The sequence below is a fragment of the Lepidochelys kempii genome, chromosome 2, assembly GCF_965140285.1.
Source record: "Lepidochelys kempii isolate rLepKem1 chromosome 2, rLepKem1.hap1, whole genome shotgun sequence".
Lineage (NCBI taxonomy): Eukaryota > Metazoa > Chordata > Testudines > Cheloniidae > Lepidochelys > Lepidochelys kempii.
The window spans coordinates 172431683-172455437 of NC_136381.1; the positions used below are offsets into that span (position 1 = coordinate 172431683).

Genomic DNA, 23755 nt, shown 5'->3' on the forward strand with positions numbered 1-23755 from the left:
CACAATTACGCAAAAAAATTATGAACTCAACTGTATTGATTAATGATTATTTTATTTATTGCCCATGCCAAATTGCAACACAAAAAGCAATCAATTGTTCTTAAGGCAGCATTCAGGGTTATAGAGAAAAGTGGCAGTCTGGGGAGCTGTTTCAGCAGTTGTTTGCGTGGACAGCAGCAGGACCACTTCAAGATCTCATTCCAAAGACAGACTGATGGCCAGTCGGTTAAAAGACGTGTGAACTTTAAGTTTTGTATTTTTCTGATCAAATATTAAAAAGTGCATACATGCATCATGTGTTGAAAGGAACATTGCCTCCCTAGCCAGTGCTAAGAAAGGGAAGACTTACCTTAAGTTTAGAGATCATGCTTGCTTCAGCATCATCACTAGCACTGTTCTGGTGCACCAGTCTCTTTGCCAGCATTTTAGCATAGAATTTTTGAAACACATCTTTGTCTTCAATGTACTTGAATACAACCATCTGGAAAAACCAAAAAAAAACTTTTTACAAAAGGAACACACCTGAAAATTTGTATCAAATCCAATTTTTACTTCATTAAAAGTGTCATACATTTTAGTGTCATAATTATTTTTGAAATGTAAATGCAGGGTTTTTTTTTACATGTTAACCTTTGAAATAGTTCAGAAGAGATAAAATGGTTTTACACCATAATACATATTAAAAAGAATGTTGATTCTGTTCAGCTTTCTGAGGTATACTATTGACTGAATGAAGAAGTCTTTAAAAAAAGAGAGAGAGAGAGAGAGAGAGAGAGAGACACACACACACACACACACACAAACACACTTTTGGCATTTTTTAAAAATAATGTTACCAAAAACTTTAAGCAATGAAATACACAGAATAAAAGTTCTGACTGCACATGACCTGCAACCTCCTGTGATAACCTTAAAATTATTATGAAATTTAAAAGTTTATGTAGAAGAAAACTGTATTTAAGAATCTTACCACTTGATTGAGTGTATCTTCTAGCTCTGCTTCTTCTGGATTCTTAGAGCTGCAGTCAAAGAAGTGCATTACTGAACAAATTTATTATTCATAACGTATGAATACCGTTATATTCTAGATTCATGACTTGTGAACTGAAACTTAAGTCCAATATGCAATTTACTTTGGAAAACGAAGTTTTTCTAACATGTTCCTTATTCAACTTTTTATAAAGGCTTTTCAAACAATTACAGCATTATCTTTTTTTGCTTGAATTAAGTGTTTAACAATGTAAATATATTTCTGCAGATGCAATGTGTAATTTCAATTCACAACTATGATGATTATAATTTTTTAAACAAGAAACACTAGAAAACTAATTTTTAACTTTTCGTGTAAGACCTACCTTTTCTTTAGCAAGGAGTCACAATATCGTGCCAGCAACTCTGGAGATTTACTGGATGACTGAGCCATTTTTGTCACTGCATTATTATTTATAAATCGACCACAAGCCTGCAAATTACACAAGAAAGTCAAAGTTTTGAAATCCCCTAACTCAGAGAGATATAATGGTTACCACAGACATTAAACATACGGTACCTTATCTAGTGCAGCCACAAAGCCAGCATCATTGTTGAAGGCAGACATCACGAGAGCATTATATTTCTTATGGACATCCAACACTGTCTGTACATACATTTTTGGATCCTGAAAGAAAAAACAGTCTGTTGCTTGCAATGAAACTTGTTCAACTTTCTGCAAGTGTCTCCAAACAATGCAGGTGACCAATGTCCTCTTAAGCAGGTTTATAGAGTGAAAGTTTAAAAAAAAAAAAAAAAAGGGGGTGGGGTGAGGGGTAAGGATTAGAAGTATTATTTTAAAAATAGAAGTAGGTTCTAGACTATTAAGAGCATTCAAGTGACAAGGGAAACTTATTTTAGTCATTACTACAGTAACAGATATGTAATTTGCTCAGAGTTGATTTTTACATACTTGGACATGCTGAATGTACAATAATCACTGCTACTGCATAAAGTATAAAAGGAAAATCAACGATCTATTCAACCCGGCACTATGCAAGTGTCCAACAAGGACACGTTTTGAAGACATAAGTTTAATTGAACAACAAACTTATATCTGGTTTTAATCAACCACAATGTGGCAATTTCTAGAAGAAACCATGCAATTAATTTTTCCAATAAGAAGATCTTACTTTTGAATACTTTACTAGAATGCAAATTATGATTCATACTCCCAACAAAGTAAGCCAAAATAGAACCAGAAGCTAACAAAAAGGTTCCCACTTGATCAATTACAAATACTGCAAGAAGGTTCAGGATCAAGAAACATTTAAGGCAAGCATCTCAGGAGCACATGCAAGACAAAAATTGAGTCTCCTGATCACAACAGGAAGTATCTGAAGATGCTAAATGTCAAAAGAGTACTGATGAGGTAAGGAAAGAAAAGTAGCTGTATATAGGTGTAGGGAGAAGTATGTTCAGAGAAGTAGGCATGATGGTTCCCAAGGGAATGCAATGGAGGTGGTGGCTCTTAGGAGGAATAGGGAGACAGGTGCAAGGAATTTGTGGAGGGAAAGCAGCAGAGGAGGAAGAAATGCAATGTTTTTTTCACTTTATGACCTGCCAGAAAGTCAACCACTTTGCTTAAAACACACAACTCTTTAGTTGTAGCTTCCAGAGTCCTCATGAAGCCACCAGTTTATTTTTGTAAGAGGTCATTTTGAAAACCAGATGATTTTGCTTCTGAAGTCAGAGCTCAGTTTTTTCCCCCTCATTAAGAGAATATACTCTGCTCTGCCTAACCTCCCTTTCCCCTCCATAAAACTGAAATGCCTTCAGTTATGTGAAAAATTATACATCTGATGACCTGAAATGTGTGTGTTTAAAGTAAGGCCATCGATTAATCACAGTTAACTCACACGATTAACTAAAAAAATTAATCGTGATTAATCGCAGTTTTAATCGCACCGTTAAACAATAGAATACCAATTAAAATTTATTAAATATTTTGGATTTTTTTTTTACTTTTTCATTTCTACATTGTATTCTGTGTTGTGATTGAAATTAAACTGTATATTTTTATTACAAATATTTGCACTGTAAAAATGATAAAAAGAAATTGTATTTTTCAATTCATCTCATACAAGTACTATAATGCAATCTCTTTGTCATGAAAGTGCAACTTACAAATGTAGATTTTTTTTTTGTTACATAACTGCACTCTAAAACAAAACAAAAGAATGTAAAACTTCAGAGCCTACAAGTCCACTCAGTCCTACTTCTTGTATCGCTAAGACAAACAAGTTTGTTTACATTTACAGGAGATAATGCTGCCCACTTCTTATTTACAGCATCACCAGAAAGCAAGAACAGTGTTCGCATGGCACTTTTGTAGCTGGCATTGCAAGGTATTTAAGTGCCAGATATGCTAAACATTCGTATGCCCCTTCATGCTTCGGCCACCTTTCCAGAGGACATGTTTCTATGCTGATGACACTCGTTAAAAAAAAATAAAGCATTAATTAAATTTGTGACTGAACTCCTTAGGGGAAGAATTGTATGTCCCCTGCTGTTTTACCCACATTCTGCCATATATTTCATGTAGTAGCAATCTCGGATGATGACCCAGTACATGGAATTTTTAAGAACAATTTCGCTGCGGATTTGACAAAACACCAAGAAGGTACCAATGTGAGATTTCTAAAGACAGCTACAGCACTTGACCCAGGTTTAAGAACCTGAAGTGCCATCCAAAATCTGAGAGGGACACGGTGTGGAGAATGCTTTCAGATGTCTTAAAAGAGCAACACTCCGATGCGGAACCACCAAAAAAGGAAGTCAACCTTCTGCTGGTGGCATTTAACTCAGAGCATGAAAACTAATATGGCGTCGGTGAGCACTGCTTTGGATTGTTATTGAGCAGAACCCTTCATCAGCATGGACGCATGTCCCCTGGAATGGTGGTTGAAGCCTGAAGGGACATATGAATCTTTAGTGCATCTGGCACATAAACATCTTGCGACGCCAGGAAAAACAGTGTCATGTGAACACATGTTCTCACTTTCATGTGACACTGTAAACAAAAAGTGAACAGCATTATCTCCTACAAATGTAAACAAACTTGTCTGAGTGACTGGCTGAACAAGAAGTAGGACTGAATGGACTTGCAGGCTCTAAAATTTTACATTGTTTTATTTTTGAATGCAGGTTTTTTTTGTACATAATTCTACATTTGTAAGTTCAACTTTCATGATAAAGAGATTGCAGTACAGTGCTTGTATTAGGTGAATTGAAAAATACTGTTTTTTACAGTGCAACACCTTTAATAAAAAATAAATATTTAGTGAGCACTGTACACTTTGTATTCTATGTTGTAATTGAAATCAATATATTTAAAAATGTAGAAAACATCCAAAATATTTAAATAAATGGTATTATATTGATAACAGTGCAAATAATCGTGCGACTAATTAAGATTAATTTTTTTACATCACTTGACAGCCCTAGTTTAAAGTTATTTAAATACTGCTCGGTGAGGCAATCTCAACCTCTGTGGATTAAAGTCAGGTGCCTCATTAAATGATCTCTTTACAATTCCAATTATGATTAATCAGCATTACTTTCTTTACTAAGAATACTGTACTAGTAAATTGTTGTAGATGAGAGTATATGAGAGAGACAGGTGGGGGAGGCTACATGTTTAAAGAACAAATTCTATTAGTGGAAAGGATAAGCTTTTGAGCGCTACAGACTTGGAAGGGACAAGCTTTTGAGCTTCACAGAGCTCCTTTTCATCAACAGAAGTTGGTCAATAAAAGATATTACCTCAACCACCTTGTCTCAATTTTATATAATCACTTTCAGCATACATAATACTGTACACATCAGGTAAAAAAGGGCAAACCAGTTCATGAAAAAGCTTACAAGTGGAGAGCACAAGTACATGTGATGCAGTACAGAGTAAAGAATATGTGGTCTAGAATGCTTCTTGAAATGGTAGGTTTCATGGTTTTTGAAAGGGAGGAATCTATTGAAAGAGTTAGTTCAAGCAAATGGGTCAACGGAAAAGGCAGCCCAAATTGAGCAGTGGGTGGAGGAGAAAGAAAGAAGTCTGGCAAAAAATAGCAATAATACAGTTCTATTACAGTTATTTTATTTTCAACCTACTATAACCATCTGAACGGTTTAGTCCTCAGCTGTTTTATTCTGAAGGAATATACACACACAGGACTATCAAAAGCATCCACCTTTCACAAAATGAGCTGTTAGCAGTCAGATACAAAACTATATCTGAAAAGATACTTGCATTTAGAGCAGCTTCTCCACATTTCTCAATAGCAGCTAGACCCTGATTATGAATATGCGTTTCCAAGAGTTTTTTCAGCTCTCCGAGGCCATCCTGGATTCGAGATACAAGGTTATACATGCGCCCCAAGTCTGGAAAAAAAGGAAGCCAATCTCTCTCATCTGTATTAATTATGATTTCCTTTCTCCCAACATCCCAATTCTGCATTTTTAAAGTGGCCAAAGAACTGAGCCACACATTCATCAACATATGCATACTTGTAAGTATTATCACATAACAAGCCAAAGAATTTACATTAAACAATTCCAGAGTAGTGCAAAGAACTAGATGGCATTGAAGGACAAAAACTTGCTAAAATAAACAATATTCTGAATAAACTACTTCTTATTTCCAGTACACTTATACACAAACAAAGAACAAAGACCAAGATATAAAATATAGTAAATGTTAATTTATGTCTAGTTTTCATAAAGTTTCTACATTTGAGAGGAGGTGTCATATGTCATACTTAAAGTTTAAAGTAGGTTGTATGTAAATTAGGCTTTTTTGCATCCAAGTCTTATACAATAGATCCCACTGCTTCAGCACCACCAGTAGTAACAGTGGTGGGAGTGCTAATGTAGCGTGGGCTCCAGCTGGCCACCAACATAAGCACTGTATACGTAATCCTGCTCAGAGCAAGTATGGTACTTAAAACCTCAGGAACCACCGGCAGCTCTCCTTTCTTTTAAAGCACGCTAACGCTCCCATTGGTGGGAACAAAACAGACTTAGCAACCGTGGAAAATATGAGGCAAAGAAACCAAGTGTAGACACGGCCTTGGAGCGAAACCTGAAAAAGTGAGTTATCTGCAAATTTTGTTACAGAGGAGTGCTACTGCCTCCCCAGTGCTACTGTTTCCCCCTTGTTTCAGGGGGGAAACATTCAATGACTGCTAAGTGTCAATAAATTCTGTATTTTGTTTTATAAGCCCAACTAAAAAAAAAAAAAAAAAAAAAGGGATGATTGTCAAGAGCCCCACTACAAAAAACTCAGGGTCACAGGATGAAAAACAATTTGCTCCTCATTGAACATCATTTTGCAATATGTTAAAGACTTATCAGTTAAAAACCCAACAGCTTGCAGCCCAGATTTTCCAGTGATTTTGCAGTGTCCAACTCAAAGGGGTGTGATTTCAGAGGGCAGGTACTCAGCTCATTCTGAAGATAAGGCCCCTTTCAAGATCTCAAGTTGGGTGCCCAAAAAACAAAATCACTAGTTACTATAGAAAATCTTGGCCTTAATAAATAGATACTCAAAGGTAAAGGACCATATTAGCCATTATGGACTAGGTACTACGAGATGTGATAATCAAATAGGGCAACGTTAGGCTTTTCGGCCATATCCTACCATTCAGTGGTGTGGAACTTTTCTGTACATCCTCTGAACAATTTATTAGAAACCTCAAATTACTGGATGTTCAATAAAAAGAAGTGATAAGACAGTAAAGTTGCTTGCTAATAGCAAAATACAAAAAATGGCGCCCTTTACTGCTCCTTTATTACCATGTGGAGCAGTAGTGATTTTTATATTAACGATGGCTAACCCTTTCCATTATAACTCTGTTTTCAGTTACTTATAACTTGGTGAACTTTCAGGATGAGATATATATATATATGACTGTCTCAAACTTATTCTGAAAAAGTTTCTCCGTATAGTTTTATATATACACGTCAGGAATATCCGATCCTCAGTTCCCTCTTTGTGTTTCAGGAGCCTGGTAAAATCTTTGGAGGACCTGAACAGTAATGCTATGTGAGAATGTAACTCATGCTGTTGCTAGCCATATCTCAAAAGTAAGGGGACAACGGTTGTTGCCCTACACTTGGAAGTAAATGGAAGACAAATGCAACAAGCTTGCTGAAGCTTTCCTGGATTATAAGGTAATTTTTCCTAAATCATCTTATATCCAGTGTCCAATAAAGATTATTATTTCCTGCATTAAATGTTCTGATGTGCCTAGATACCGGCTGACTAATCCACACCATGTCCTGTATTATTACTTGCATAATACGTTTAAGCAATTACACAACACTTAAAGAGTGAGTGGTCTGTAATACAGTGTGCCTAACATACCTTATACACCGGACCCTCACTAGAACGTGGGGTTCGGGATCCATGCGCGGTACCGCGTTAACCACATTCTAGCGGGGGCCGCGTTATCATGGATCCCAATTTAAATGTTTAAATTTGGGATCCATTGCCGCGACCGCGCTATATGCGAATCCGCGCTCTAGCAAGGGTCCACTGTATATGGCTGTTTCCAGGGGATGAGCTATAGAGAATATATTATGGTGTGTAGCTATATAAACTTTTCATTGCTGAGTTTAAGATAATCTAAAATAGTTTACTTCAGTGTTTCATGAGGTTAGATCCAATGACTTGAGACTTGACTAGGCTAGATACAGATGATTTATATTAAGATTGAATTTCTGGGCAATAGGTTAATGCAGCTGTTTCTAGCCATGTTGAGTTACAAGACAATAGAGCTTAAAATGATCAAGGAACAATTATTGTCTGTTGTGCAAGTGGAACCAGTTTAAGAAGAAAGGAAACTTTTTAAAAAGTGGTAGCTGTGTAAAAGCTGCTCAGAGATTTGGAATCATAGAAGTCGATAAAATTAATGCACAGATACTGGTGGGGTGGATAAAGATGCATGTTTTAAGAAAATGTTTTAAGAAAGGGTATTTATCACCATATGGTACACACAAGAGCTCACATGAATCACTATAAGCTTAGTAATTTTTTTTTTTAATTAAGTTAAAGATTGATTAGACAGAATTTTTCATGATTGGGGAAGAAATTTATATTTTCAGAAGGGATTTATATTTTAAAAAGGCATTAGTTTCTTATTGCTCAGTATCCATATATTGCAAAATTGCTTCAATTAGGTGAGAAACAAATTTCTGATTTACAGTGCTAGTCACTTAACAGCTATTATGAGAGGTAACTAGTGTATACCAATTTAGCTACACTTTCAGCTAGCAATAGTTTATTTTTTTGATCAATTAACCCCACTGATTTGTCCGATTTTTTTTTTTTTTTTTGGAAATCTTAGGTATGGATATTTTTAGTACAAATAAATGGTTTCTTAGCTCTTCTTCCGCTAGTGAAGGAAGGGGATCACTGGCCTAACTTCATCAGTTTTCCTTTGACAAAATAAGTAGTGTTGGCCACTCTAGTCTTCCATTACAGTTGTTGTTTTTAGTAATTATTTGTTTTATCTCAGCTACTTCACTCAAATTTCTTCAGAACTTTCAGATTAATACCTTCCAGCTCTGGTGATTTATCATATCATTTATTCAGTTCTACCGCTTTCTTCTTGAAATCTTTATTTCAGACAGAGCCCACCTTCATTTCCTGTAAAGCTTAACTCTAGACTGATGTAACCTCCTTCATCAACATCTATGGTGAAGAGTTCTACAAAAACAAATCACTTAGCTGTCCCGGTCTTTCACTGTGCCTTCTGCAAGACACTAAATCATGGCATTTAGGAGGGCCACTGTCTCTCCCACAGAAGTCTTATACCTATTACACTCCAAATAATTTCTCCAGAATATTCCTTTGGCAATTTATTTCTCAAATTCTCTCTCTCAGCTCTTATAGTCTCCATTTTCAATATTATCCACTGAAGTTTACTTTCATTTCTAGAAGCATCACTTAAGACCCATTTCCTCTAATAAAAAGGATCTCTTTTTGCCTGAATTAAAACTACTTTTACCTTACCATTCAACCACGTCCCCCGTTTTCTTATGCATTCCATCTGTGACTCTAACCAGTATTTTGAGAAGCCATCAAGTTGATCATATGGATTTAATTTTATTAACATTTCCAATTTCTCAGATTTTAAAATTTCTTTATTGAGTGTTAACCCTATCTGTTGATGTAACCCCAGCAAAGACATCAAAGTTAGCAATATTATGATCACTAGTACCATTAAGGGGCATCATCTCTGAGAAACTCCCAAACTGAAATTTGAACCAACTCACCTTCATTTTTGTCAGCATCCAGTAAGTTCTGAAACTCTGTATGAAAAATCTCCAAGTGTTTTTCAATAAGTACTTGCTCGCATTTTCGTGCTAATTCATCCTGCGTGCTTTCATGGAGATAAACCTGAACTCTACGCTGTTCCTCCAAAAGACGAGCTTCTGCCTACAGAACAAAGATACATGTACTAATGTATAACAGCAAGATAGAACAGCAGTAAAACCAATGACGACAGTGTAAACAGAGTTTAAAAAAAAAGTATGTTGATGTAACATTATACCTGTCTATTTAAATACAGAGAATATAGTTCTCACAGAAGAAATAGTGATTCCTTTTTATTTACATGTAATATTTTGTGTTAGTGTCCATGTCATTAATTTTATATCTTAATCTGTTGAAACAGAAAAAAGTCACTGAGAAATTATTTTCGTCCTATGCCTCTGAACAGCAAAAGTTTTCAAAAGAAATGAGAAAGCAACCAAGGCAGAGCACCTGTACAGTTTAAGACATCAGACTTTCCAGCACACTGTTAAAAATAACCATGAACAGAAGGACCTCCACACTTACACAAAAATTGACAGACAAAAATAGACAATTTTACAGTATGTGCACAACATGAATTAATTTGAGTGTTCGTAAGTATACAGGATTACATATTAAAACGCTCCAAAATTCATAAACTGTACCAGCATTTATTTTGATCCGTGGAGCCCTCCATATATATGTTTCTGCTCATCCAAAATCCAACTGTCACTAGGGAAATAGTGTTTATTCCAAAATGTAAAACTGAATTTATTTGTACAGCCACCATTTTAATCTCTGTTTTGTTTGTAGAATGTGCTAAAGGTTCTCTTTATGATCAATCTGTAAGAACAGTATGTTAGATGATGGGGCACATGTGACCCCCCCCCTGCTGATTACTGATATTTTTATTAAAAAACCCATCACAATAGAAGAGAAATTAGAAGACAAGTTTATTCATTTTCCTAATACTTAAATGTATGGACTAAGCATGAAAGACAACATTAGGGATAAGATCACACAGAGTTTTAAACCTACACATTAAACAGAAAGTTCTTGTATAAAATAAAATTTTCCAATTATGCAGACACCAGTCTTTAGCGAAACCATTGCTATAAAAAGGTATTACATGTGCATCATCTCTTCTGATGACAGGCATGTGAATAACAAGCTTCCACAGTTACAACAGTAAGGACTGAAAATATTAAAAACAAAATCAACAGAGTTTTGAAAAGGATATAAAGCCCCATGGCTTGAGGGGAAAAGCCAACTTCTAGCCAGTGGGGATAAGGAATCAACCTTCCCTACAAGCAAATCATTCTTTAATTGCCCAATTGCAACGTTTACTGCACCTTCTTCTGAAGCATCTGGTACTGGCCAGTGTCCAGAATATTGGACTAGGACAGCTGGTTTGATCCACGGCAATTCCTACAATTTTATGAGTCAAGAGACTCCATTGCTTATCCCCTTCTTTTTACAGGTAGCACTGTATCAAGAAATGTATCCCTTTTGACTGATACAGTCAACTTGAAATCTATTCATTTCCAAAAAACGAGCTCAAAATAATTTCTGATACTGCACTTGCTCAAGTCCCCCTGCCAATTTCTGTGCTTTCATAATTCTATTTTAAGAAGCATTTCACAAAGCAAGAGGAGGGAGAGACATCCACAAAAACAATAATGGAAATAAACTGATCATACAGAAAAAATACACAAAGTTATAAAAACAGGAAAAAGTAAATATTTTTTTAAACTGTTGTTAGTTGAAACACCTAAAATTATTACAACAGTAGACAAAAAACCACAAACTGAATTTGTGATTTTTAAATTTGATGGGGGTCTCTATGAATCCATCCTTTTCCTATGGCTACACAAGCCATCACAGCTTTACTCATCCCCATTTCCCATGGAGTGAGAGCACATTTCCTCTCAACTCAGCAAATCTATCTGCATGGCCTAAATGTCCATTTGTCAACTCCAATTAAGAAACTGACTGGAACCCTCTTACATCATTAATCACATCCAAACCTCCACATGCTGAAAAGTTTGTGGACACCAATGTACTAAAGTAATGTGGGTTTAGAAATTATTGTACAATACCATTTATCCTCACTGAGAATTTAGCACATGGCAGTTAAGCATGAAAGCCATTTGAGCCAATGAAGTGCAAATAGCTTTTTGTGGTCTCACTTTACCAATACAGATAATTGTTTCAAGCCCCTTTGCTGACATTTAGCTGGGTGGCTTGCAACAGCCTTCCTTGCACCTCTTCAAGTCTGTCTCAATTGATGCCTTACACAGCAGGAAACTGCTTAACTATATTCTAATTTACCATCTGAGTAAGTAATTATGGGGAGAATGATTCTGTTCCAGGCATTTATATTGCACAAATCACCACAGTATATGAGCACAAGGATCGTCTGACTAAGAAACTGAAGAAAAATTAATCCTCCTGTGATGTTGGAGTCAGAATACTCCAAGGACACTATATATACACACACTAAAGAGCAAAAAGCAGGAGAAATAATCTAATACCTACTCACACCTAAACAGTTCTGGTAACTTATGTGGGTATTTCTATCAGTGTAGCCAGAGCATAGAAAAGAATTAGCCAAGAAGAAATTTATTTCAGTGATCTAGTATCTAGCCCCAGTGCATATTGGGCCACATCCTTTGGTCTGTATGTGTTGTGTGTGTTCCATCCCCCTTTAGACTGATGTCTAATGTGAAGTGTTTTTGGTTTTGTCAGCTGAATTCTTATGAGGGTGTTCCTTCTGTTCAGATGGGATTGGGAGGTTGATTTCCATGTTGGAGTGTCCTCTATGAGGAGGAATTCAGATGGTGAAGGTGGTCATGGACCCAGAGTGTTAGACTTTGCCCTTAAACTATGATTCCCAGTAAGGCTGTGCATTTTCTTTCTGAAGATTTCGTCTGCCCTTGGATAACTTTCATCTCTCTCTCCAGGCCTAAAACCATCATCTTGGAGGGGAACAAGTATCCCTTTGTGTAATTTTCAGGTCTCCAAGGTTGTCTGGGATCCTGTTAAATTCTGTAAATTTGACACTAATCCCTGGTTCTTGAAATAGCTGCAGTGACCATCAGCTTTTTTGATGTCCTGCAGTGAGGAAGCCTGGATGAACCCATTGTTTAGACTGGGAATCACTGTACTGGGATTCCTTCACTCTTCAGTGCTGTAGCTAATACTGCCTCTATTTTTATTTGTGTGTGGTGTGGTTCTCTCACTCTTTTTTTTTTTTTTAATTATTTAGGGAGGCCAGACAAAGCCAGGGTAATAAATAAAAAGGGAAACAGGAATCACTGATCCAACAGTTATTGGGAACATGAAGATAGATGTTTATGAGGTTGACTGATACTCAGTAACTACCCCAAATCCAATGATGCTAGGATGGCTTTCAATGTATCCATTTTGAAATTTTTGTAGATCATCCATTTTAAAATCAAGGACCAAGCTACCTCCTTCCAGTCTATGAGGTATAATGAAATGGCATAGAAAGTGCTCTTGGTACAACTATAACTAGGAACATGGTTTCATTAGAGTGCACAAAAAGCTCTATTTTAATCAAATGGGAAGGAAGACAGGATCACTTTGAAGAGTGGGGGAATCTACTGGAAATCTATATAACAGCCATTATCCGAGAAAAAACAAGATCTATTTATTCTGCATACAGTAAGACTGACGCAAGGAACCAGGCTGGAAACTGTCAAAGAATCTTTATCCAACTTGTTCCTAATTGTCAGAGAGACTTGCCAATGAAACTATCCAAGAATTTCAGTTCTTGACTAGAGTGATTTGTAGGGTCCGTTACCCTATAAGATCCAGAAAAGCTAGATTATTTAATAATCCACTTCTATGGGAACCAGTTTGGTAAGGAAGTGGTTTGATGGTTGTTTTCCTTGTGTTTTTTCAGTGTTGTCTCCAGGGCCTAAGTACACCATTTAGGTGCCACTGACTTCCAAAAACACCACTCTGTTGGCACCTAAATCCCCATGCCACCTAAATTTCTACCAGTTGGCATTTGCAAAGCCACCAAAGCCCTGATGCTTCCCCACAGCTAATGAGCAACTTGGACCCTACATAAAATGAAGTTACTCAGGGCTCCTTGTGATGAAAGCTTTTGCCTCAGTTGTTTGAATTAGCTTAAAAAGGACGGTTTGCAGAAAAACCTCAGGAGGAGGTTTAAAATCGAAAAAATTATAAGTTGCTTAATTGGACATAAAAGCGTAGTGGTAGTATCAGGACCCTTTGGGATGCTTAGACTAGTAATTAGTTTTAAGAATAAATCTTTGAATAGAAATTAACTGTAGTATAAATTAGAAAATCCAGTAATGGATGGTGATGTAGTCGAAGATTCCATTTCTAAGGCACATAGGGGTCCATTACCTATGATGTAATAATTTCACTTCCTGTGATGCAATGGTAAATTCCACTTCCTATGGGGGATTGACTCAGGAATACATGGGGCTTCCAAAGAGGAAGTGGGTAGGGGGCACCCACTGGTCAGCTGAAAACCTCCCCTAGGAATATATTGTAGCCCACAGGAATACATGGGACTTCCAGTGAGGAGGAGGAGCTACTAGTCACATGTTGGTACATGTGACTGGGTGTAGCTGGGCACAGAGCCAGCAAAAAGCTGGAAGTTGATTGGCTGAGTCTGGGTGACCAAGTCGTACATAAGGGCGACAGACAGCAGGCTAAACCCTGTAGTGGCGTCAGGAACCTGGAGGAGAGAAAAGGCTTCAAGACTTGAAAAGACGACGACGCTTAAGGAACAGCGGCAGAAGCCTCAGCGGAACCCTGCAGAGAGAGCGCTGCCTGAAAAGCAGCTATTGCAGCAGCAGCAACCGCAGAATTCCAAAGTTGCTCCAGACAACGACTGCTTCCGTTATCCAGCCAGCCGGGTGCCACTGCAGCAGCTAACCCAGCAGCTACCAAGCGGGCTTCTGTCTCTTCTACCTGAGGAGCTGTTTTATCTGAGGAACAGGCAGCCGCTCAACACAGGAGCCAGCAGCTAGAGACCACTGGTGACAGCAGTCAACAGCTTGCAAAGGAATAGCCACTGGCAGCCATCGCACTCTAATTGTGACAGAGTAGAAGGACCAAAGATGGTCTCAGAGATTTTTAAAAAGCTTTTGTAAGTTTAATCCTTCTTTTTATTTGCAAACAAAACCCATACACTTTTGGATAGTAAATAAGCTGGCTGGCTGTGGTCTGAATGAGATCTTCCCCTACCCATCCAGTAACTGCCCGGCCAGTGCTTACTGGATGTTTAGTTTAGTATTAAGTATTTGGTATTGAAAGTCTGATATATTATTATGATGATTATATTGTTACTGTGACGTTGCACTCCATAGAATATGCTTTATGCAAAAGGTCTCTTGTAAGGTATCATTACAAAGCTTATAATCTACTAAGTGTGTTCATCCTATTTGTATGAACGTATCATTCTTGTATCTGAAACTAGAAATATGAAGTAGTACTCTGAAGTCCTACTGTAACTATGCAAAGTGTGGCCATTAATGGTGGCTTGAAATCTTGGTGGCTCCCATTAAGTAGGACAACTGGTTGTAAATGGCTCCGTTTACTTGTAAGCCTTCCTATATATATATATATATATATGTGTGCCAGCCAGTGGGTAATGAAGTCTCACAGGACATGTGGACATGTCACATGATACTGGAATCCATGTTAAACCTGGTGCTTTTCCAGTTAGAAAGAAGAGTGGGAACCCAGAAAGGCACAAAGGATTCCCGCCTTGTGCCAAAGATATATACGGGGGTGGAACAAAACAAAGGGGGTGGCCAGTCATGAGGTTACCACCTGGGCTCGAACTAACAAGAACTGTACCGGGGAAAGGACTGGGCCCAGACTAAGAAGGAGTCTAGTCTGTGAAAGAAGCTTACTGGAACATTTCTGAGGGTGAGATTTACCTGTATTCAGTTTCTTAAATGTATTAGGCTTAGACTTGCGTGTTTTGTTTTGTTTTGCTTGATAACTTACTTTGTTCTGTCTGTTATTACTTGAAACCACTTAAATCCTACTTTTTATACTTAAGAAAATCACATTTGTTTATTAACAAACCCAGAGTAAGTGATTAATACCTAGGGGAGGAAACAGCTGTGCATCTCTCTCTATCAGTGTTACACACAGCAGACAATTTATGAGTTTACCCTGCATAAGCTTTATACAGAGTAAAACGGATTTATTTGGGGTTTGGATCCCATTAGGAGCTGGGTGTTGGAAACAGGAGTTCTTGCTGAGCTGTTTTCAGTTACGTCTGCAGCTTTGGGGGCGTGGTTCAGACCCTGGGTCTGTGTTGCAGCAGGCTAGCGTGTCTGGCTCAACAAGAAAGGGTTCTGGAGTCCCAGCCATCAAAGAAACAGGATCAGAGGTAGTTTCAGCACATCAGGTGACAGTCCCAAGGGGCTCTCTCTGACTGAACCCATCACAGTTACGTTACAGAGCATTAAGTGAATGATTATATTGTCATATGCCATAGTCAGTGAGAGTGTCGTTTGTATTGTAAGTGCCATTCATTCTTTTAACTATAATCCTTATATTGATCTCTATTATTTTACTGTAACCACTCACTTCTAAAATAAAATATGATTCCTTGTTTTCGAAGATTTAGTGCTTGATTCTCTATTCTTGATTGGAGGGCTGTATCCATGCCCTTTCAAGGGAAAGCAATCTAGCTGTGGCTTTTCCTGGCAATTCCTTTAGGGCGGGTCACAACCTTGGTTACCAGGTTAGATAAAGTAAGAATTGAGGTTTTAAATCAAAAGCAGTGTTTTTAGGCAACATCATTGGTATAGGATAATTGAATCAAATCTTCCGGTAACAGCATAGGGCATTCTCAAACTAGGCAGGGGAACACTTATCTCACCAGTGGGGCTCAGTCCCGCAGGCAGGCTCTGAGCAGACCTACAACCCGATACCAGTCAGTCCTTGAAGCAGAAGGTCCAGATGCAGGCCACGGACTAGACAGCTGGGCAGACTAGCACCTATACACAAGACAACCAGAGGCACACAGAATGTGGAGCAACCATGATATAAGTATCGAGCAGGAGACCAAGAGACAGTTTTGGCTGCAAGGCATAGGCTACCTAAGTGGCTAACCTGGCTTAGATGCCTAAGTCCAGGAGAGACTTTGCAGCTGAGGATCCTGAGCAGAGGGAGGAGCCTATCTGTGGTCCATTAGCCAGGTGCACCTGGTTAGCTGCTAAGCAGCTAAGCCTCTCTCCTCAGCTTCACTCTGGCTAAGCTTGCTGGCTTCTGTGGATCCCTTTCTTAGGTGTGTAAATCTCCATTTGCATTGTAGAGAGAACCTGGGCACCTACCTTAAGACCGATGATCCCCCTAAACAACAGGAAGTTAGGTATAGCAACAATGAGCAGATCAAGTCCTAAGTACCTTTGAGGATCTGGACCTGTGTCTCTTAAAAAGAAAGGCAAGTTTTGGTGGAGATTGCTTCAATTCTCAAACCAAGCAATGATTTTAGAATGCAATATTCAGCCCTTTTCCTGTTTAGACTCACATTTCATCCTCCATATTCTCTCATGAGCTTCAATCATTTTGGGAATCCATATGGATTTCAGCTGCAGGCAGGACAAAGGATTTGAGTGAACCAAGTCACAATGAAGTGGTCACCAGATTCAGGGCACATTAACATCTGCCATTTTGATGTGTATATCAGCTCATAGGTTGCACAATCGCTTTTTGAAGCTTGGCAGAATAAAAAGTGCTTGAAAGAGTGCAGATGATAGGCAACAATTAAAGCAAAAATGGAAAATCCACAAAGACTTGTTTTTATATCAAAAGAGGAGACGATATATTGTCTTCACCAATGTACCTGGACCATTGGGGAAGAGGCATTTGAAATATCTTCACACTGCAAACCAAACAAAAAAATCTCTCCCTGCGATGCTGGAATAACAAATGCTTTCAAAGGGAATTCTGCTGAACTTTCCCTAAAACCTGCTTCTTGATGAAAAGGGGATTTTGCCTGGCTAATGAAGGCAAGGCCTAACAGTGTAGGCTTTTCAGTACCGTTTATGAGGCCAGCTCCCAGTACTGGAACTGAACCCATGAGCCTGTAGCCCCGAGACATAATTAATAGCTTTTTCATTGGAAAATTTGACAGGCCTTTGACGTAGCTGAATTTATTCCATCTCCTCTTTTGGTTTGCCCATTAAGGAGAGATTCAAATAACTGTAAATACATTGAAGAGGGAGGAATTTCAAACCAGCTAAAAGTAACGAAGATAGGAATAAGAACAACTCTGTCCAAATGGCAGTGGAAAGACAGTAAGTAGTTTTTACTTTACAACAGTAATTAGCATCTTAAGAACTCAAATATCTATACTAGTGCTTACCTCTAATAGACAGCTGGATCCAGGAAATAAGCACTGAACTCCAGCTACTTAATAATAGCTCACCTTTTTCATATATTCTGTGACTGGGTTCTGTTGCAAGAATTCAGTACTTTCTCTTGTATAAAACCTCTCTGTGTCAGCGAGAAACTGAGATTCAAAAGACTCCTTATAGACAGTTAGTGTAGGTCCCTTCGCAAATGCATCATCTTCATTCAGCCCCAGTTCCACTAAAAAACAAAGTACACAATGATTAATTTATTCTACGTTAAATGATCTACTGTACATTTTGAGTGTTTAGTTCTCTATGCAATTAATTATAAATCCCAGAAGTGCATCCTTAATTCTAAACTAATAACGTGCACCAAGAGACGCCTCAATTAATCAGGAATCTATTCTGTATAAAAAAAAATTTAATTCGAACAACTTCATTAAGGATAGATGAACTTGTAGTTGTATGCTTTTTTTATTTTATATATGTATTTTTACATACACATACATGGTTCAGAATTTATTAGTAATTGCAAGTTCATTTAATAAAAATAATGAAGTCATAATACATAAGAACTCACTCCAGTGTACTACTATTAAATTTGCTGAGACACAGAGACTACTCTTTTCTGGCAATTTAGCAAGAGTGAGGATGAGCAATGTTTGACAATTATGAAATACATTTAATATATATACACTGCAAGGAGGATCGTGAAATTTGTATTATATAAAGACATACAAAGCACCAGATGCTTCATGGAAGAATTTCTGAAAAATCTTTGGAAATATTGAGGGGGAAAAAAATCCCCAAACATCCAAGATTAGTACTAAAACCAGCCTAGACTACACAGTTTTATCTTCAAAACCAAGTTCCAGAGCAGAAAGCCCAGGATGGACTGAAACAAGGCAGGCAAAAGACCCAGGGACTTTTAACAGAATTAGTATTTCTAACCAAACCACAATTTAGACCTTCATAAAAGATCTATGGTTATAGTACTTATAACCAGAATATTTAAAGCACTGATAGAGAAAACTAAAACAGACAAGAAGCGCAATCATTTTTCTCATAATAGTGAATCCAGTGAGACAGTTTTACTATTTGCATTGTTTGTTAAGGAAAACTGTGCTATAAAATTACTTAAGCTCAATTCTTTAGAAGTGTTAAGAAACCAGTATTTGGAGTATATACTAAAAGAAGTGGTTTGAAAAGAATAAGCTCTTTGTGGAATTTTTTGCATATTCTTGGCAGCCATTACAGTAATTTAATATGGGTTTACAAAGAGAAATTTGGAATGTTTAACATGTAAATAAAGTTTAATACTTTAAAACAGTGGTTTTCAACCAGGGGCACATATACCCCTGCGGGTACGCAGAGGTCTTCCAGGGAGTAAATCAGCTCATCTAGATATTTGCCTAGTTTTACAACAGGCTATATAAAAAGCACTAGCAAAGTCAGTACAAACTAAAATTTCATACAGACAATGACTTTATATATATATCGCTATACATAGTATACCCTGAAATGCAAGTACAATATTTAAATTCCAATTGATTTATTTTATAATTATGTGGTAAAAATGAGAAAGTATACTTTTTTTTTAGTAACAATGTGCAGTGACACTTTTGTATTTTTAGGTCTGATTTTGTAAGCAAGTAGTTTTTAGGTGAGGTGAAACCTGGGGGTATGCAAGACAAATCAGACTCCTGAAAGGAGCACAGTAGTCTAGAAAAGTTGAGAGCCACCGCTTTAAAAACCATGTATAGTATTTTTATTGTGCATCTGAAATATAAGTCAGTTCCATGGGGAACACTGAAATTTAGATTTTTAAGCATAAATTAGTATAAATAATAATTGATTACAGAAACTGTATAATATTATGGTTTCCATAGTCAGTATCACAGAAACTAGCTCAAATGTCAACTTTCACATTATTCGTGTCAAAAAGGAATTTTCTTTTAAACTTTCAAATTGTTTGCATAAATAAATTAGACGCACACATAAACTAACATTCATTTACTCCCCTGAAGGACACAATATCAGAATTTAATGTAAATGAAAAAAAAAATCCATGTTTGTGTTGCAGCTCATATTTTTGTTCCAAAACAACATTTTTGTTCCAACTACAGTATAGTCTTCTTAAATAATTTCTTAACAACAATGAAATGGAGGTTATTACTTTTAACTGGCGGTTCTTTGAGGTGTGTGGTCCATATAAGTATTCCACATGTGGGATATGCATGTGCACCAGGTGCCTGAGAAAAGATCTTGTTATGATCTTTTTTTTTTTTTGCAATTTCAAAAATCCAGAATTTTTTTGCAAGCAGTGTCTGTTGTCCCGCACACAAGCCATTGCTCTTCTCGTGCTCCAAACAGAAGGCAGAAACGGTTGCGTGGGCCGACATCACTCCAGTTTCCAATTCTTACTGTAGTTCAAACATTCTGCAGCACAGAGGGTGGATAGTAGAGCACACATCTTGAAGAACCTCCAGTTATAGGTAAGTAACCTCCATTTCTTCTTTCAAGTGATGGTCCCCTATATGTATTCCACACGTGAGAGATTAACAAGCAGTACTGAGATGGGGTGGGTAAAAGGACGCTGAAGTGTAGTTGACTGTAGTACTGCTGCCCTCACAGCTGCATCCATAGTTGATGTCTGGACCAGAACATAATGTCTCGTGAAGGCATACAAAGACCTCCAAGACGCTGCCCTTCATATCTCTAGGAAGGTTATATCTCTCAGCAATGCAGCCGAAGTATCTTTACCCCCCTTCGGAGAGGGAATATAAACTAGTTGGTAAGAAAAGGTAATACAACCTGGGATTCATTTTGAAAGTCTCTGCCTTGATATAGTTTGACCCCTTGATTTCTCTGCTATGGAAACAAATTGTTAAGGTATCTTTCTAACATCCTTCATTCTTTGCAAATAAAAAGAGGAAGTCCTTCAGATGTCTACAGAATACCATCTTTCTTCATCTGAGACAAGTGGATTACCTGACTCATGAAACTTGGATACTACTTTAGGAAAGAATCTAGGGTGAGGTCATAACAAGATCTTTTCTCTATAGAAAGAATTATAATGGTGGGTGCACCAGGAGTGCGCCGAGCTCAGTGACTCTTCTGGCTGACATCATGGCTATTAGGAAGGCCACCTTCATGGACAGATAGGCCACAGAGCATGTGTCTAGAGGCTCGGGGGGGGGGGTAAAGTGAGTGACGATAAAACAAAATTGAGGTCCCACCAATGTGCAAACTTCACTAATGGTGGAAAGGATTTCAGAATCCCCTTCAGAAATCTAGTTGTGACAGGATGAGTGAAGATTGTACTGTTGTCCACTGGAGGATGGAAAGTGATGATCACTGCTAAATACACTCACAGAGAATTGAGCACAAGGCCTGAAGACTTACGTATAAGCAGATACTCTAAGAAGAAATGATCCAGCAGATTCTGGAGACAAGATTCTTTGTGAGCCCAAGAGAAAAAATTCTTCCATTTTCCTGAGTAACAGCTTTTCTGCTTTGGTTAAGGATGGACTGCAACCCTTTAGAACACAAGTGCTCTATTTCTGACACCCATTCAAATGCCAGGCCCTGAGTTGCAGCGGTCCTGGATTGGGGTGCTTGAACCTGCCCTTGTGCTGGGTTAGAAGGTTTGGCAATGTGAGGATGTTCATAGATAAGTGAACTGAGAACTTCAACAGATCCATAAATCAGAACTATCTCAGACAGTTGGCCCCAGTCAGGATGACGTAAGCTCTGTCTTCATAGATTTTCTGTAGAACCTGTGATATCCATGGGATGAGAGGGAAGGCATACCCCAGGAGACCCTTCCATGATACCAGGACAGCATCTTCCATCAAACCCTTGCCTAGGGCTGCTCTGGAGCAGTACCAAGTAAGTTTCTTGTTCTCTCGGTAGGCAAGAAGTTCCCAGGCTGGAATTCCCCATTGGGCTAAGATGTCGTCAAGAACTGAATTGTGAATCTCCCATTTGTGATTGAGGAAAAGTGTCTGCTCAAGCAGTCCATTAGGGAGTTTTACACCCCTGATAAATATGTTGCTAACAGGGTTACGTGATGGCTGGTTCACCAATTCCAGGGTGACTGCCTCAATGCACAAGGAGGGACCCCCCCCCCCACACACACACTTATATAAAATACGATTGTCATGTTGTTTGAAATTATTTGGACGTGTCTGGATTGGGTGAGTGGGAGGAAGGGTTTGCAAGCTCAATGGACTGCCCAGAGTTCTAGTAAATTGATAAGCATATGGGACTCCCATAGGATCCAGATGCCTTGCTCCATATGATAACTCACATGAGCAACCCAACGAAAGAGGGAGGCATTTGGGTTCCTTGGGAGCTGCTGTGAGGAAAGGGACTCCCCCACGAACCTTCTCTGATTTTGTTCACCAGACAAGAGTCTAAAACTTTGGGTGGAACAATCATCTACCATTTATGTTGCCCTTCTCTGGTGCGTACATGGAGAGAAGCCAGGCTTGTAGGCAGCAAAGATGAAGCCTGGAGAACAGCATCAAGTATGTGCATATGGCCATGTGGCCGAGGAGGGAAAGGCAAGTTTTGATTGACGTTCTGGGTCTGACAGTGACCTGATGAATCAAAGCACTCACGGTCTGAAACCTCTTGAGAGATAGATACATTTTTGCTGTAGTCGAGTCCAACATATCGCTTATACAATTTATGAACCTCATGGGTGTTAATGCAAATTTTTTTGTGATTGATGCGGACACCCAGGGAAGTCAGAAGGTTGAGTACAACAACGGTTGCCCGCTGGACTTTCCTTGTAGGAACTGCCCATCAGAAGCCAATCGTTGAGGTAAGGGAAGACTGTAAATCCCTCTCTTCTCATCCAAGCTGCCACTACTGAAAAGAACCTTGTGAAGCTCTGAGTGTTGAAGCTAGACCAAAGTGGGAGGACTCTGAATTGGTAATGCTTGTGATCAGAGAGGAACCTGTGGAAACTCCTGTGGGTTGGGTAGAGGACTAAATGAAAATATGCATCTTTCATGTTGAGAGCTGCGAACCATGTTTCCTCTAACAAGGGATATCACGTAGAACTTTAGTTTTTGAATTAATCTGTTCAGCTGTCCCAGACTGAGAACTAGCCTCCATCTCCCATTTTTCTTGGGAATCAAATAGTAAGGTGAAAAGAATCCCTTCCCTTGATGTTCAGGTGGAACCCTTTCTATGGCTCCCCTGGAGAGAATGGAGTTCTCCTCTTGATGCACAATCTCCCCATGACAGTGGTCCCTGAAAAGGAATCGGGAAGGGGGGGTTGCGGGTTAGAGGTACCAGAAACTCCATCAAATAGCAACCATGAACAATCTCTAATACCATTTGTCTGTAGTCAGGGGATAACTACAATTTTTTTGGCAAATTGAGTACGGCAACCTCTGAAGATCAGTGGAGGGGAATGAGTGGCATCAATAAAGGGACACAGGTCCTGACAGCCCCATCAAGAGAAACTCTTCGCTTGGAAAGCTGGATCCCTTATCTCCAACGGTACTTATGTTACCAATGGTTATGCCCCAAGGCTGGCAGGTGGGATGGAAGAACAACTTTGCCTTGTTCGGATAATGTCTTCCTCTGGTGTAACAGCATCCCGGATTAGAGATGGTCCTCAATAGGAGGGGTGAATGCAGATAGGAAAAAGCAAACATGTCTTCCAGGGAGACCCAGGTCTCTGATAACCCTTCGGTACAAGGAGTCTCCATTGGCAGAGCTGTCTGAACTGGAACTTGCTTCATCACCATGGTGGTCGGGCGTCCTTTGGGGCCATGTCACTCCTGATACTGCATCAGCTCTAGAAATGGATGGCATCACCAGGAGCCGTTTATCCTGAGCCTTCACAATCAGAGCCAAATGTTAGAGCTGTTGGATCTGTACCCTTGTGTACCGCTTTCTCCTGCAGAGATGATTTATTTGGGACTAAAGCCTAAGTGCCTGTACTTGCTAGCTCTCCCATCTTTGATGGGGTGGTTTTAAACAAAGATGGCTTGTCCTTAAGTCTATGAGAGTGCCCTTGGTTCTCATGTGA

At 38.6% G+C, this 23755-nt stretch overlaps 1 protein-coding gene across 1 annotated transcript in view; it reads right to left on the reverse strand.

Moving 5' to 3' along the window:
• The window catches only part of CUL1 (cullin 1), an 85180-nt gene that overhangs the window by 13524 nt on the left and 47901 nt on the right, over nt 1-23755 (reverse strand). Inside the window, exons 7-13 of the mRNA XM_073332777.1 lie at nt 17778-17941; nt 9304-9466; nt 5276-5406; nt 1550-1657; nt 1356-1462; nt 971-1019; nt 350-481 (exon numbers count right to left, since the gene is read on the reverse strand). Of these exons, the coding sequence (XP_073188878.1) occupies nt 350-481; nt 971-1019; nt 1356-1462; nt 1550-1657; nt 5276-5406; nt 9304-9466; nt 17778-17941 (854 nt within the window). The remainder of the gene's footprint in view (nt 1-349; nt 482-970; nt 1020-1355; nt 1463-1549; nt 1658-5275; nt 5407-9303; nt 9467-17777; nt 17942-23755) is intronic.